The sequence below is a fragment of the Dysidea avara genome, chromosome 4 (assembly GCF_963678975.1).
Source record: "Dysidea avara chromosome 4, odDysAvar1.4, whole genome shotgun sequence".
NCBI classification, from domain to species: Eukaryota; Metazoa; Porifera; class Demospongiae; order Dictyoceratida; family Dysideidae; genus Dysidea; species Dysidea avara.
The window spans coordinates 11,999,444-12,015,941 of NC_089275.1; the positions used below are offsets into that span (position 1 = coordinate 11,999,444).

A 16,498-nucleotide genomic window follows, 5' to 3' on the forward strand; every position below is an offset into this window, starting at 1 on the left:
AAATATCAGAATGAGGATATAAAAGATGCCACAAGTACTGATGATAGTTATATCAACTACCACCAAGCAATGGCCCGTGTGTAGGCTACCAGCACACCAAAACTGACAGAAAACCACTCAGGTAGAGCCCAAACAATGTAACACATGCTCACAGTATATATTTTTAGTTTACAGTAACTTGATAGGATCTGTAGCCAGTTTTGCTGCACCAAGCGATACAATAACTTGTACACTATCTACCACTAAAACCTAATGAGGATTGATACACAGAGTCAAAAGTAATAGCCCAAAAATTGTGAAAACAACATAAAAACTCTTAGTAACACAAACCTGGATTAAGAAATAGCTTTGATTGACATCACTGTAGTCGTAATAATGGACACCCATCAGATTTTCAACAGAGAGGAGCGACAGACTAAGCCAGACGGCTAGAACAACGAAGTACACTAAGGCACGAAGCATCAACAAGTCTGTTAAACTGTAGTATATATTTGTTAAATGCTTAACCTATGTGACGTGTACTGAGGTGAGGAGTGGTAAACCGCACTGTACAATAGACAGTTGGTGTTTCCAATCCTGGACGCTTACGCACCTGTACAATCTATGATAGCAGGCTGTGTATATTTATTGGCTGTCAGTCGATCACACTTCGTAAAGGTCTGGAATCCCACTAAAAACACTGTATGATGAGCTGGCTTCTGGCTTAGCTGTTTTATAACTACTTGGCTTCCTGTTCCGTGGAAGGGGTTAGTGGCAAAAACTGTTGCAAACATTATAAAAATCGGCTGCCCATGCAATTAATTGCGTTGAATGCATTATGATTATAAATGCAATTTACACACATAAACTTGAGGTGATTTTCTCCCTATTCTGAAGAATTGAAGAATATCGGTTAATGATGGCATATCGGTTACAGGAATAGGCAAATAATCTGTTATTGGTAAATGTGAAAAATACTTATCAGTACAACACTAATAGGTACTGTCCTTCATTATACACTCTTCCTATTGATAAGACTCTTCTATTGTACAAATTTTATAGCCTAGACAACACAGTGCTACATGTTTATGATGATGTAATGTGTTCTCTGTTAGTCTGGACTTGGAGCAGTGGATCAATGAACCACCTTCAGAGAGTGAGGGAGAGAAATTTGATGAACCTGATTTCTTCCTAGCTGAAGATGAGAAGAAACGGTAAAAAACATTGTTAATCTACATGTGTTATACAGTGTGTATGTCCTTGTGTGTGGTACAGCACTTGTACACTATAGCTCAGAGTGTATTTCCTTACAGCTCCAGGAAGAAGAAACACAAGGATGGTGAAGAAGAGGAAGATGATGAAACTATGGAAAAGGTGATGTCCACATTCAATGTAATGATGTGCATTGCTCATTTATCATTAAGCTGTATTGTTTTTATTTCATATTTCCTTATAGAGAAAGGAGGCTAGAAAGGAGGAACTTGCTAGTAATCCTCATTATCTGCGTGGAGAACTTCCTACTAAGAAGGTATGTAATAAGAAGGAGCGAGTTACTGTGTTAGGTTATAAGATTAATGTACATTACCATATAAGGTGAACAGCATTTACTATTATCGCTGTAGACTTCTGCTGCTGCTGTTGCTACGGAAACATTAGATGTGGATAGCATTCCTGTAACCAAGTTGGATCTTGGCATTGCACTTGTGATTGGTTAGTTTATTTTGTCAGTTAAGTTGAGATTTGCGTCTTGTGTAATGATGGATGTAGTATATAAAAATGTCTTATCTTGCTTAGACTTGAATTGTTTATGCTTCTTTTGTTCACTACAGATGATGATAAGAAAAAGGGCAAGAAAAAGAGACGTAAAGGAAAGAAAGGTAGGAAGCATCTAATAATACTGTGGAATTTCTATTTATGGACACTGTTAACAGGTCGTAGAGCCAGCAGTGATGACGAAATAAAGAAACCACAAGTGGAAATTATGTCATCAGAGATGCCAGAGGTAAATGAATGGTTGTAAATGTGACTGCCTCAGCTAAATCTCTCTAGTTCATGTACTTGAATTTTCTTTATATTATTTCCATTCTATCTTCAGTTAGATAGCAAAGATTCAAGTTAAGCAGTTACTAGGCAGTGTAAACAGCAAATAAGTCAATTTGTACAGCGACTATACTATACAATGTATTAGCTACAGGCAAATGATTATGTAATTAAACGACATAGCATGTGAGTACATCATCTGCAGAGTTTGTGGACTTATTTCAGTTTTGTTCATGAATATAACCTGAGTGCTGAAATTGTTCCTATAGCATGTCCATGGATAGTAGCTTTCCATTATAAAAGTAAGTTAGTGTGCACATGACACGATTTTTTTTTGCTGAGAAAGTTTACAATTGTACATGTAGTTGACTGATGGAGTTCATAACGGATGTGACCGGATCTGGTCTTATAACCTTTCCAAATATCTAAGTTTGACTACTCATAACTCCTTGCGTTTTTAATCTTGTCACCTTCATTATTAAACTCCAAAATAGTGCTATGTTACGAGTGTAATGTAACCAAGTTTCAGGGTGATACCATATTCACAATTCAAGTTATGGGCTACCAAATACATGTAATTGGAAAGGCTATAAGACCCCCTTTTCGTAGATCTGGTCACTTATGATCACTATTTTGTATTATGAAGTCTTGATACTGTGTGCAGGGAGCTGTATCTACTGGAGAGGAAGATGAAACTGATAAAAAAGATGATTTGGATTCTGCCCACCGAGCACTGAATATTAATCTTGATGAGTATGTTACTATGGTGATGTGATAAGGTAGTTAGTAGTTGTTGGTGTAGGCCACTGAGGGAGGATGAGGTGTTACCAGTACGAACACATCGTGTAGTACCTGACCAACCAGCTGAGGATGAGGCTGCTGCTGCTGAGGTGTGTGTGTGTGTGCGTGTGTGTGTGTGTGTGTGTGTGTGTGTGTGTGTGTGTGTGTGTGTGTGTGTGTGTGTGCATGCGTGTGGTGTTTATATTCATGCTGAAGTTAGTGGGTCCTGTAAGTACATGACTAGCACTGTGTGTGGAGTCTTTTTTACCAACACTTAAGCACAGTTCATGTTCACATAGTCCACAAAGAAGAAGAGGAAAGATAAACATGGCAAGAGAGAGAAGAGAGGCAAGAAGAAATCTCGCGACAAAGCAGAAGATGATGAAGTTGATGAAGTAGATAATGACACTGAAGACAAGAAGAGGAAAAAGAAGAAACATCATCACAAGAAAACTACTGATAAGGATAGTAAGTTGAGTAAGAGGAGAGTGAGTGATAATAGATCCTGCTTGCTAGGGCTGAAACAATCATGTTTTTTTAGTATTCGAGTACTCTCTAGAGTTAACGATTGAGTACTCACGAATACTAGCTACTTGTAGTCATACCCATTTGACATGTTTTATACTGACTTTAAGCAGTTTACAGCTTTTTCAAGTAACAAATGATACACACACTGTAATACAGTACTTGATGTTAGTGTTCCTGACAAGAAATTATGCCAATCAAACTCTACAGCCTTCATTGTGCCACACTCCCTGATGACAAATGCATCATGTGAGCTGGGTCATGTGATCTTAATGAGCACTTGAGTACCAATTTTACTATCCGAGTATATCAAAATCCTTAACAAGTTCTCAAGTATTTGCAGTATTTGTTTCAACTCTATTTATTGCTCGCCTTTGTTCATGTCATCAAGCTGTAGAAATAACAGTGTAACTTCTTGGCTGCACTGCAGTGATTTGTTATGAAACCATCAAGATTAGGCCTTGGGAATGAAGTGGTCTTGTTACTAGATGATAACTTACACTGTATACTGTAGATTTGTTTGGGACCTACATACTTGACATGGTCACTATATTGAGTACCCTTAGTGCCCTTAGTGTACTTTGTCTGGGTTGTATGTGTGCAGGTGTATTTAGTTAGTTTTTTATGCACGTCAATTTCATTGGATGTTTTTTTCTATTTTCACAGCAACCAAAGGAGGAGGGGTAGAGTCACTGATTGATATAGGATCTTCTGGTGGACAAGTTGCATCAGACTATATTGGTGTTCCTTCTACTTCATCTGATCCAATTTTGGATGAGTTCTTAGCTGGTGACAATAGTGAACTGGTAAAGAAGAAGGAAGAAGCTTCTCTGGATGACCTGGAGTTTTGGTTGTCTAAAGATAAACCTGCAGCAACAGTAAGTGATTAAAGGTATTATGTAAACCACTGGGAACCTCCATTGTGTAGATACTAATGTCGTATTTGGAGGAGTTGAATAGCTGTATTTCTTTTATTAGCATGTACAGTGCACAATATTACATAGGAACCTCAGTTATCCGGACCACACTTACCCAGATTCTCTGTTAACTGAACCTACAGAATATTAGAGTAGTCTAATGATGTCTGATACTTTTACCAGTGTTCTTGTGCTGTTTTAAGTTATTTATACACAATGTCAGGGATATGGACTTTTGGTCCCAAGCGACCACCCCTGGTCCCAAGGGGTTTGAGTTCCACTGTATTTTCTGACAGCTATTGTATTGGAGTAAGTGACTGCTCTATTAGAGTATCTTGATCTTGCAGTATTTGTGAAAAACCAACCAAGGAACGGTTAAGTTATAATACGTGTTTTAAAATATGAAATCTAGTAATACATATGGGCAGTGGTCATTTGTTTTCTTTACAGGCACCCTTATTGCACATTTTAATTTTTTTTATAAATATCGTCCCTATAAAACTAGGATTATGCTTGTTGGTCACCTATTACAGTATGTATGCTGGCATAATTGGCTGGGGCCTAATGCAAATATAATGGTAAAGAAGTAAGCTTGTGCAAACTATGAAAGTGTTTACTGAGACAATCACAAATTGAATACTTTGCTACTCTAGCACCGATTATCATAATAACAGTGTTGTGCTGATCCCATACGGCAGACAACAAACTTATGCCATAGTAAATTGTCCCTGACCAGTAGCCACATTGTTGAAAATAACACTAGTGTGTTTTAATAAAACAGTCATTTCTTTTGATTTTGGGAGCATAATTTTGGACATAATAGAAGCTTAATAGGTAGTATAATAGGCCGAGGCCTAATTCATATGTGCATGAAGTTAATTTTGTTCCTGTAGCCCTAGGGTATGCATATCACATGTGTACAATGTTCCATTTATAATTTCTCGTGTACTAACAGTTGTTTTCGTTTGTGTTTTGTAATGTGTATGAAATATTTTGTGTGTTACATCACTTCAGACTGATGAGATGGTGATAGAAACAGTTCCATCCTCCACAACTACACAATCTGCTACAGGTGGAGAGACTCCTGAAAAACACCGAAGAAAACACAAAGTGAGGAAACGTTGCTACACCAACTTCACAAACACCGATACCAATTCTTTATTTTGTAGAAAGGGAAGAAAGAGAAGTCAGAAAAGAAGAGTAGAAAGCCAAAGGATAAAGAATCAGAGGGGAACTTGTTAGGAGGAGACCTTGTATCCTTGGAGGAACCTTCATCTAAAAAACCAGAACAAACTCTGTTAGGATTGGACACTGTTCAGGTGTGTGTGTGTGTGCGTGCGTGTGTGTGCGCGGGTGTGCATGCATGTATTTGCATAAACATATTTTACTGATTGTTTTCCTCTTAGACTGCATCTCTATATCGTCCATTGGGGAAGGATGCCAACATTGAGCTTGTATCCTTGACTGTTTATTGTATATAGCAGTTAATGTTGTGTTGCACTCTAGACTCATTTCAGAGTGTTCCATCATATTGACAATATATAGCTACCATGCGCTCAAGAACAAAGCTTTACTTAAACTATGTATCTGTCCAAGCTATAATTGACACTCTCATCAATTTCATCTTCTTACTATAGTCGATAACTAAGCTTTGTTGTGGTGTATCACTTTACGACGTAATGTGATGTATGATTTACATGTTGTATTGTATTGATGTTATGTGGCTCCTTGACTCAACTACTGTACAGAATTTTGAGACAAGAGCTAATCCTCTTGTTATAAACCAGATCACTGTGGCTGTGTTGTTTAGGTATGAATAGTTGTTGTGACAAGTGTAGTATCTGCACACATGCTAGATACGTTGTGTTAGATAGTGTGTTGTATATCTGTTTTCTAAGGGGAGGCTTTAATTGGAAAGTATAGATAAAAGCAATCTTCAAAGTTGAGCTTGTGAATTGTACAGTTACTGTTCTCTTTCTTTAGTAACAAGACTGATGCTCAGATAATGTCAATGGAGTTTAATGTACTGGACTCCCTTAATGCAGCTATGATGAGACCAGTAAGTGTGTTTAGTAATAGAGTCATGATGTAATGTTGTGTTGTGTAGCTGACCTGTTCACCTCAGGAAAGTGTCAAAGTTCCTTTTGAACTACCACCAGGTGAATTACTTGAATATGTTATTACTAATTTATTTAATAGTTTATCCCAATCACGGCTGGGTTTTCTAGGGATTACATTATGGTCTCACTGAATTGCTTAGTATAGATTTCACTGTTTACAAGTTGGGGATTAGCAACATTCATAGCAAGCCCATCTTTTCCCTTTCTGTGTTGACTGGTGAGAGGTTGTTTGGTATTAATTAGCCTTTATAATAGTCGTAGTCACTAGAGTGCTGCTGACTGCTATATGCATCAATAGCAGCCATCTGTATAAAGGCTAGAAATTTGTGTGACCACTATATACTGTACACAGGTCCACTGTTTACAAATACGTAACATTCTAAACAGTGTTACACCATTTGCTTTACAAAGTTATATAACAAACTTGAAATGAGAGCTCGGAGGTGAGCATTTTAGGAAGATAGGAAGAAATATACAATACCAGTAGAGGGGAGAGTGTATGTGTCAATATTGTATTCTCTGAGCATTGTCTGCCATGCATACAACAGTTGCAGCCATGAGTGGGTGAAATATGAAATTATCTTTTACTTACCATACAATATATTGTAACTCAATTGTTTATTGTTAACAGGAACAGCTAACGAATGTCAGTTCATTTTTAATGTGAAGGCATTTAGTGTAGCACAGACACTGAGAGGTACACTGACCTATATGCTGAAGGTGTGTTTTATGTTATTGTATGTTTGGATTGGTTGTGTACACATATTGGTGTTGAGTGGAATGGCCATTTTACATGTTTTTACTGTTTATTGTAGTCAGAAATTGGAACACTTAGTGAAAAGTTAGACTTTAAGTTACCGTTGCCATCATCAGCTTTCATCTGTCCTGTTGGTTGTCAGGAGTAAGTACCATGTGTAATTCATCATGCTAAAGTTGTTATGTAGTGTATTAACTCATGAGTAATGGCAGATGATATTATAATTAGATAGACTATTGTTCAGGAATTTTCATAGACAGGAATGTTCAGGAATTTTCATAGACAGGAATGTACATGTATACACAGTAGCTTAACCATTAGTCTCATGCCCAGAACTCAGAGGAGGTTGGTCATGCGTCATAGCCCTATGATGTATTGATGCGTGTTATTGCACAACCAAAAATGGTGTTTGAAATTGGTGTTGGTATTTTCTACCCTTTTCTTCACATCCACACGAAGTATTCATGCAAAGTATTCATGATGTAGCCTTTGTTTCTTGGCTAAGAAAGCCACACAACATGTTTTGTGGTTGAAAGAAGGGTGCTGGGAGCCATCATTTATTGATACTAATTTGCGTATTTTATATCGATACTGAGGTGTTGGGGTTGAATGGGTTGAACTTTTCTTTGAGATCACGAAATGTTTGATGACGTGTGACTAACCTCCTCTGCCCAGAACCCACTTCCGGTGTTAAGTAGGGTCTGGTGACAGTGCTGTAAGTTTTTAAGCCCTTTGTCATTTTTTTCTTTTCTGAATTATCAGACACTTCGATTCAGCTACAATGTGATGTGATAGGCTAGAATGACAAATGACTGGCTGAAACCAGTATGGTGGTGGAGGGCCCAAAAATATAGCACAAATTGCTAATGTTTTGGGTGGGGTCACACAAGACTTAGTCTCTTCCCTAGCCACCCATCTGCTTGATCACGCAAAGGTTGTACTGTATGGTGATTTGGGTCCACTTCCGTTGCCCTAGTGGAATATTGCTACAAGCAAGTTTCTTGTCTTCATTCATGCTTACATAAACTTTCCAACTGCTCAAAGGAGTATAAAATTTGCTGGCGAGACTAACTACCAAACACCAATTAACACTTGAACGAAAACCTTTTATAGTTTGACTTAAAACAATAGCCAATATTGAAGAAGACCTATATGTAACTTGTGCATAATTCCTGGGCCAGGAAGTTGGACTAATGCCAACAGAGGACCTTTGCGTGATGGAGTACATGGGCAGCTGGGTACAAGACTACCTAACCACTAGTGTGTCTTCTATTTAATGCCTACTGTTTGATGTGCATTAATTTGGTGAATCTCTTTTCCCAGTCACGAGTTTGCTGCCCTACTCAGTGGTGGTGGACTGTGTGATACTAAGAGAGCTAAAGTGAGTAATGTGTTGTGTACAGACATGTACACTATTCAGTGATATCTATTGTAGGTCAGTCTAAACCAGACTAGTGATTTCCAGTCTGCCATGAAGACTCTTATAACTAATCTTCATTTGGCTGGTGAGTACATTCAGTGGTCACAAATGATGGATTATACACCAGCAGATTTTTATATTACTTCTAAGCTGTATAGATTTTGAGGTTGATTTTCACTATACAACATCATCCACTAACAGTGATTTTGACGATTTGTGTCTAAATCTTGTTTATGCAATGGCACTGTGTTTAGCTGGTTGTTCTATTAGGATATGAGAACTGACTGCTCTATTAGAGTATATTTGGTGAGGTGTAAACTGAAAGTAATAAATGTAACCCAAACAAATTGGAGCACATTTGTCCCTGCATTATCACTATGTAATAACTTTAGCAACTCATGGCAGACAGTAAGATATGCATGCTCCTCTTTGACGTCACAATCTCTTACCACAACCTACCATCAGTACCATAGTTATCATACACACAGTAGTAGTACATCACTTAATGTTGTGTGTAATGACCATTAAAGTGATTACAAGTTGATGTTGTCTAGTTGTGGAACAGGCTGGTGATGGAGCTTCTCTACATGGTCTCTCTGTTGGTAACCATCACATCTGTGTGCTACTAAAGATGTTGGTCAGTTGATCATCACACTACATATTGTACTACTATGTTGTACTACTGTGTTGTGTAACATATGAATACAAGGCTAGTACTTTCAGACTTGCTATACCGGGGCTTATTGGTTTGAGATCATGTGAGAAGGCATTTGCAATCTCTGATTGTAAGCCCTAGCTTGGCAAGTGCCTGGTCACGCTAGTCTACAAGAGACCTTAGGCCTAATGAATTTGACAGTATCTAATCAGGATGTTTTGCCATCATAATACACCAGTTTTTGTGCTATGCAAAATGTAAAAGTAGGCTTACTTCATGTAGTGCATGCTCATTTCAAATACTATGTAAAATGACATGCAAGTTACCTGTATTTGTTCACTAACAGTTTTATTCCCTACAGGATTCCAGCACAGTCAGTATTTCAGCTAAAGGATCTGATGATAGTCTTACTAGTAGTTTGTTGGATGAAATGAAATTATTACTTTGAATGGACTAGATCTTGTGAAATTAACTGTGTGTATTTTGATATCATTAGACATTTGTTTAAAATTTCTATGCACACTATTCTATCAGCATTGTGTGGGTTACTTGCTGGGTAATTTAGTTCCTTTTGACAATTGTGTTGACCATGATGCAAATAATGTGATTTAAACATCACACTAACTGCAGCTGTTTTACACTATTGAAATTCATGGTCCAGTATTTTGTGTGTCAATTGCCAGTTGTATGAAAATTCTGAATGGTACTTATGTGAAAAACCAACAAGTGATATACTGTAGGTGGCCAGACTTTCTTATGAAATAGTATGTAGACTGCTTTGATATTGGCAGCAAGAGGAATTGTAACTGAACTGTTTTGTATAGAAAAATAGTGCCATTGTTTGAAGGCATATCCATAATCTCAAAAGAAAATAGCGTCAAGTTACTTCTAGTTCGAATGTAACTATAATGTGCAGCCATATTGAAAACTTTTGCGTGTTTTTGAAACAATTAAAATTTTCCGTAAAATGCGTGTTACCGTAATTTATGTGGACTCCGCTTGTACTGTTTGTTATCGCAGGAGGTGAAACGAGGAACGTCCGGAGTAGAATAGCCTGTTTAACGAAGAACTGTAGATGACCAAACAATGCTCCGTTCCTATATTTCTTGGAGAAACCAAACGACGCTACGTCAGACCATAGCATTGCCGGACTAGAGCATTGAAGTGAAGCCGTGAGGACCGAAACGACCATACAGTCAATTGATTCAAGGAAGTTCCGTTATGTAAATCGAGTATTCCAGGTGGAACAAGGAACCTCAAGTTGTGGTGGACGCTTCTGTCGGTGTAAAAAGTACTACTGAGTGGTTCAGTGTAGCTTGGATTTGATGTGTATTTAGCTTCTCTGTTATAGTTGTAATCAATGAAGTCACATTCTGTCTACTAACTATAACGCATCAGGGTATACTAAAAGAGTATGCTGTTTGTATTTCCTTACAGTAGCCCATCTGACACATTGCATTGTACTGTTGAGAGTAATCCCATACAGTGAAACCTGTTTAAGTTGCATGGTCATGTTTGAGCCAACATTTCTTGGCCTCAATAGACAGGTGGACAAACTTCTCACTTAAGGTAAAAAATCAAAATATATTTTATGTTGACAGGTGGCCTTTCTGTACCTATACAGATGACCACTAAGACATGTTTCTCTGTACTCATGCTGTCATAATTGACACTTCAGGATATTTTTAAACCTAGTTTTGTTGGAGTACATAATTTCTTTTTCTGAGGTGAAAGCTGTAGCCAACCTCACTCAGCAGGAAATCACTTCTTCAGTACTGAATACTGTTGCTCCAGAAATGATGCTTCCTCATTTCACACTTTGATGACAGGTAGCAATGGCAGATGTACAAGTAGTGTGCTTCGAGATTTCACATTTGTTACAGTGGCATTCCCAGTCGAAACCATCCCGAACCTATCCTACTGGGATGTATGGTGCACAGGGTATTTACCAGAAGTCTGACATAGCAAAAACAATTCAATTCTTACTTGAGTGTGAAGTCGTGAAATAACCGATATGAAGTACTACTAGTTTACCAACATTATCATGAAGCCTTTCATACTTCAAAATGTAGAGGTGTAAGTAATTTATCATTCAGCAATGGTATTTGCGTATGTCAACGATCAACACATGTAGAACCACTAAAAGATTATTCGACACTACTACAGACAATGTGTTGTATTTATTTTCTATTTCAGTAAGATATCACACATTAAATTACAAAATAAAAATTTTGGAAGTTACCGCAATGTCATCTCCTATACAAACAATGATTAGTAATGTATTATACTGTTGGTGTCAAGCTACCAGTGGAATAGTTACTTCAACTTCTCAGCACATTCAAATACCAGTCCTCCTTACATTGAATCTATCCAGCATAACTACTGGTCACCTGAACACCTGCAAAAAGATGTGTTTGTGAATAACCAGTAACTATGTTATGTGCAGCATAAAACTTTATACTGTAGGCAGAGAAATTTTCGAGTAAAAATATTTTCATGGGTGCAGACAACCCACGAAAATGTTTTTACTCGAATTTTTTTTAGTACTGTATCACAAAGTTATCTTTCTTTGGTTTATTTGTAGATACACTTTTGGTGATGTACCCGGCCGTATTACTGGAAATTGATGGCCTCCAATCAGATTGTGGGAACGGGGGTGTGGCACCAGAATTAATTACTTGCTGACCAAGGGACTCAAGCTGACTCAGATGCAAAGTGGCAAAGCTCAGGAATTAAAGCAACCAAAACTGAAATGAAGCACTGGACTGTAAATAATGCCAGCTGTTTATAGGCACCAGCGAATTATATTTGCATGTGGCGATACGACACCTTTAAATAATGCATTATAAGCCCAAGAACTATGCTTACTTTAATAACCTTTGTAGCTGGATCGTAGCTGTATAATTGAGGTAACAAATTTTTTGTGGTAAAAGTTTTTTTGTTAAAAATATTTTCTTGGTCTCAGACCAACCACGAAAATATTTTTACCATGAAAATTTCCCTACCTACGTACGGTATGGTAACATTAAAGCACTGTGTGTACTTTTTAAAGATGCACCAACTCAATAAAGCAGTGTACATGTCTTTAGCATAAATACATCAAATATTATCCTGACTTTCAAGTGATTTACACGTATACAAAATGCCCAAATATCATTCAAATTAAGACATACTTCCTGAAATCACCATCACACATAGGATCTGCTGTACTAAATCCTCTGCAATTTTTGGTATAAAAGAATACCTTAGTTTCTAAATTAAAAGAACACTACTGTAAAACCTTTATCTAGAAGGATAGAACATTTTTCACACATTAATAGCCGTTTATACTCGATTCACCGGGATTGATAATCATTTATGCAAAACAGCCGGCCTATTATATCTGCTTAGGGAACCTTTACAGATGTCCCCACCTAACATTCACACACAATTGTCATGGTGAAGTGCTAAACTCACCGAATCCTGGTTGAAATGGACAGATAGAGGTCCTGGTGAGGCGAGAAACTTGGTAGGCGTCTTGAAATGTTAGTGTTTACGTTCATCGCTTCACTTCAACGTCAAATAGCGGAGCATCCCGCCAAGATAAATTCAAAGACTTTGGCATCAAAATACCGTATAGTAAAAAACTTCGGTGGTAAAAAAAACTTTGACGAATAGACCTTATTCATTTAGAACAGTAAGCGCCCTCTGATGTCACGCGAAGCCATACAAGGGTCCCTATTTACCATGGTAATGGCTTTTCGGACGCCATTTTGAGTTCTAAACACAACGGTTGCTATCATGTTACCATAGTTATGGTACTGCAAATGGCGAATTTGGCGTAGAACTGTGATGTTACTATGGTTTTGGTACTGCAAATGGCGAATATTGGCGGACAACTCCTTCGCAACGGATTATAAGCGCTACGAAATTAATTCAGTTAATAAGGTCTATAGCGTTCAATTCGCCAAAGTTTTTTTCGCCAATTATTTTACGAGCACATTGAGTAACTAGAACTTGAGATGAAGGCTAGTTCGTACCACCACGCAATAAAGATCGAGCTGACTTATGAGATCATTCCTAGGAATTTGTCCCACTGTTCAGTGTAAGCACAGTGTGGCCGTTCGCAGTTCGCACGTCAGCTAGTTCATCGTCTCGCGATGGATTTGGCCAAATGCTTTGATATACGTGATAACCTCTGCTACTGGAGTTCACTGGAAAAGTAAATACGGTCGCTCTCTGAATCGAAGGAGATAGCCGCGAAGCACGCGCCTTTGGCCCGGCCCTTTGCTACCACATTGCTAGATCGGTAGCTACAAAAGTACTGCTACAACAACAACGCTAGCTACCTATACACTTACTACACTACTTAACTGATGAGTTGACACCTTGTTGTTTAATATCCTTACGTACCGTACAGTAAAATTTTTGGCGGTAATAACTTTGGCGAGTATTATTTCAATCGCCAAAGTTTTTTCCGCCAATTTTTTCAACATAAGGGTTTCGTCACACTTCTTTACCGCCAAAGTTTTTTACTATACGGTATACCCCAGACACTGGAGAACACGATTGTGACCGTAAAATTGTTCTACCGTACAGCAAATATTCGCAGGAACATTTTTCGCACGATAACCCAAAACCACAATACAATTGCCATACAAAAACTATTGGGAGAAATCGATAGTGACTATCGCAAATCGAAAAATAGCGGAGACTTGCCCTATAGGTATGGCGCTATAAATTTGTACACGTGTAGTATGTTAGCTTCTGATGCAAAAGCCGACCGTTTTTTTAAAGAAAGGTACTTGCACCATAGATAATATACCTAACAGGGATTAGTGACGCGCTTAACAACCGTTTGACAATCCTCGTTACGGTCACGTGAAAGTATTACGTAGTGCGCTAATGTAAACATGATGTAACGATAGTAGAGTAAAGTATCAATTATCGGATAATATGATGTTCGGACAGCTGCCATTCACTTCCTGGGAATCCTGCAGCTTTGGTTATTGTACCAAAAGGTAGGCTACACCAAGCAATAATTATCCTCCAATAATCAGCTTTGCATGATTAAAAGCTTAAGAATTACAGCCAATAGTATGCTTAGTCCGATAAAATCTATGCTCGGATAAAACTATCAGTTGTCGGACTTTGATTTTTACTACCAGTAAACAATGTCCAATTTATTTCAAATTTGTTTGCAATATACCTGTACTCATTAGCTATTAATGGCCAAAAAATGGTTTTGTTATCTTTAGTATAGAGGGAGTACGAGCCTTCCAATTTTTAGCGGTATTGTCGGATGCCCACCGCTTTAATTTAGCCATGCCCACCAACAGAGTTCATGGTTTTTGCAACAAATTTACCAGTGCTAAACCACAGAAGAAGGTAAATAAATATCTTTCGAGAGTAGAGGTGTGTTTTAAAGTTGATATTCAGGATATTTCTATTGGAACGCAGTATTTTTGGCTTCTAAATGAAGGAGATGCACGCTAGGTGGAAAAATGAAATTACGAGGCACAACTTTCTGACCAACCACATTTGTTAGTCTTGGTGTCTCAATCACGAATACCACCTAGAAATGAAAAGATGTTCCATTTTCTACCTTCTATGGATGCACAAAGCAACATTTTCGTCCTTTTTGTTTCACCCATATAAGGTAGAGAAAGAAAAGCCTTTCAATTTCCGTGACAGTATTTGTGATAGGACACCAAGACTAGCATATGTAGGTGGTCAGAAGGTGGTTTTGCATAACTTCATTTTTCCACCTTGCGCGCATCTCCTTCATTTAGGAGCCAAAAATTCTGCGTTCCAATGGAAATATCCTGAATATCAACTTTAAAGCACACCTCTACTCTTGAGAGATATTTATTTACCTTCTTCTGTGGTTTAGCACTGGTGCATTTGTTGCAAAAATATACAAACTCTGTTGGTGGGCATGGCTAAATAAAAGCGGAGGGTGTCCGACAATACCGCTAAAAATTGGAAGGCTCGTACTCCCTCTATGCTAAAGATAACGAAACCATTTTTTGGCCATTAATAGCTAATGAATACAGGTATATTGCATACAAATTTGAAATAAATTGGACATTGTTTACTGGTAGTAAAAATCAAAGTCCGACAACTGATAGTTTTATCCGAGCATAGATTTTATCGGACTAAGCATACTATTGGATGTAACTCTTAAGCTTTTAATCACACAAAGCTGATTGTTGTAGGATAATTATTGCTTATTGTAGCCTATCTTTTGGTACAATAACCTAAGCTGCAGGATTTCAAGGAAGTGAGTGGCAGCTGTCCGAACATCATATTATCCGATAATTGATACTTTACTCTAACCGTTGAGAGCTCGAGCATGAACGTAGAAGAGACATTGCGAGTACTGTAGAGGGAGATAATGAACGAAGCCAGTCAGGTGCGCAGTTCACTCGAGAATGTCTGTGCTAGGGGCGAATTAGCTGTGGAGACAGCTAGGACTGGAAGAATTAAGGAATACGTCCTGGAGTTGCTTCACGTCTTAAAGAAAGAAGACAGTCAGGAATGTTTTAAGTCTTTCTCCAAAGCCTTAATATCTACAATGCAGTCAGTGCTACACGTAAGTAAGCCAACAACACCAGCGAAGCTTAGAGAAATGATATGGATGGAATTCGCAGACGTACGAGCCAACAAATTGCCAAAATATTGGAAGGAATTGTGCGAGGCATTAAGCTGTCCTCATATCATGAGAGAACCATTAGTGATGCAACTAACGAATCAGCAAATTTTTGAAGAAATGCTGACATCTATGTTCAAAACACATGTGGAACAACCAGCTGAAACACCAACCGAATTAACAGTGGACGAAGAGAATGTATTGAGGTATGCTTGTGGATATGTGGCGAAGAAACTGTACCAAAAATTTTTGAAGCAGCATGGGGAGAAGTACGCAACATTTGTGGAATGCTTGACTAGAATGAAACCACATAACGAAGACTCTATGCATCCAGCGGTGACATCTTTTATGGAGTATACATCCCAGTGGGTTAAGATTATTAACAGAGGTGGATTATATGAAGTAAATGATGAATCTTTTTTGCTATTTAAAGAAATTGAGAAAGCTATGCAAGTGAGATTAAGAGCTCATCTTGAACAAGGAGTAAATGCCACTGTACAGTCATCCGGGAGAGAAATACTGGGAGTTGTAAAGAGTGATGATAATGTTTTGTTTTACTGGGATGTTGTAAGCAATAGCATACAAAATGATGAGTGGAAGACCGAATTATTAACTGCCATAATAAGCATGTGGCTAACTATCCGTGGATATAGCATAACATCACAATGGATGGA

The 16,498-nt window shown here is 38.0% G+C and overlaps 1 protein-coding gene and 2 long non-coding RNA genes across 3 annotated transcripts in view; 2 read left to right on the forward strand and 1 right to left on the reverse strand.

The window, feature by feature from the left end:
• Positions 1 to 9,729, forward strand: part of LOC136252912 (AP-3 complex subunit delta-1-like) — a 36,676-nt gene extending 26,947 nt beyond the window's left edge. The window contains exons 22-43 of the mRNA XM_066045502.1: positions 1,095 to 1,193; positions 1,293 to 1,353; positions 1,436 to 1,507; positions 1,602 to 1,689; positions 1,809 to 1,856; positions 1,911 to 1,981; positions 2,684 to 2,772; positions 2,822 to 2,909; positions 3,099 to 3,267; positions 3,991 to 4,202; positions 5,256 to 5,351; positions 5,411 to 5,560; positions 5,648 to 5,695; positions 5,990 to 6,051; positions 6,225 to 6,300; positions 6,349 to 6,400; positions 6,993 to 7,081; positions 7,177 to 7,262; positions 8,442 to 8,499; positions 8,554 to 8,623; positions 9,093 to 9,175; positions 9,555 to 9,729. Of these exons, the coding sequence (XP_065901574.1) occupies positions 1,095 to 1,193; positions 1,293 to 1,353; positions 1,436 to 1,507; positions 1,602 to 1,689; positions 1,809 to 1,856; positions 1,911 to 1,981; positions 2,684 to 2,772; positions 2,822 to 2,909; positions 3,099 to 3,267; positions 3,991 to 4,202; positions 5,256 to 5,351; positions 5,411 to 5,560; positions 5,648 to 5,695; positions 5,990 to 6,051; positions 6,225 to 6,300; positions 6,349 to 6,400; positions 6,993 to 7,081; positions 7,177 to 7,262; positions 8,442 to 8,499; positions 8,554 to 8,623; positions 9,093 to 9,175; positions 9,555 to 9,641 (1,954 nt within the window). The 3' untranslated portion in view covers positions 9,642 to 9,729. The remainder of the gene's footprint in view (positions 1 to 1,094; positions 1,194 to 1,292; positions 1,354 to 1,435; positions 1,508 to 1,601; positions 1,690 to 1,808; positions 1,857 to 1,910; positions 1,982 to 2,683; positions 2,773 to 2,821; positions 2,910 to 3,098; positions 3,268 to 3,990; positions 4,203 to 5,255; positions 5,352 to 5,410; positions 5,561 to 5,647; positions 5,696 to 5,989; positions 6,052 to 6,224; positions 6,301 to 6,348; positions 6,401 to 6,992; positions 7,082 to 7,176; positions 7,263 to 8,441; positions 8,500 to 8,553; positions 8,624 to 9,092; positions 9,176 to 9,554) is intronic.
• Positions 9,730 to 10,114: 385 nt separating this feature from the next.
• LOC136252917 (uncharacterized) lies at positions 10,115 to 12,051 on the forward strand. Its single transcript, XR_010699838.1, has 2 exons — positions 10,115 to 10,762; positions 10,818 to 12,051. It is a non-coding gene; the product is annotated as an uncharacterized lncRNA (long non-coding RNA).
• On the reverse strand, positions 11,293 to 13,069 carry LOC136252916 (uncharacterized). The gene is made up of 3 exons (XR_010699837.1): positions 12,650 to 13,069; positions 12,367 to 12,445; positions 11,293 to 11,591 (listed from the first exon to the last, which is right to left on the reverse strand). It is a non-coding gene; the product is annotated as an uncharacterized lncRNA (long non-coding RNA).
• Between the last annotated feature and the right edge of the window lie 3,429 nt (positions 13,070 to 16,498).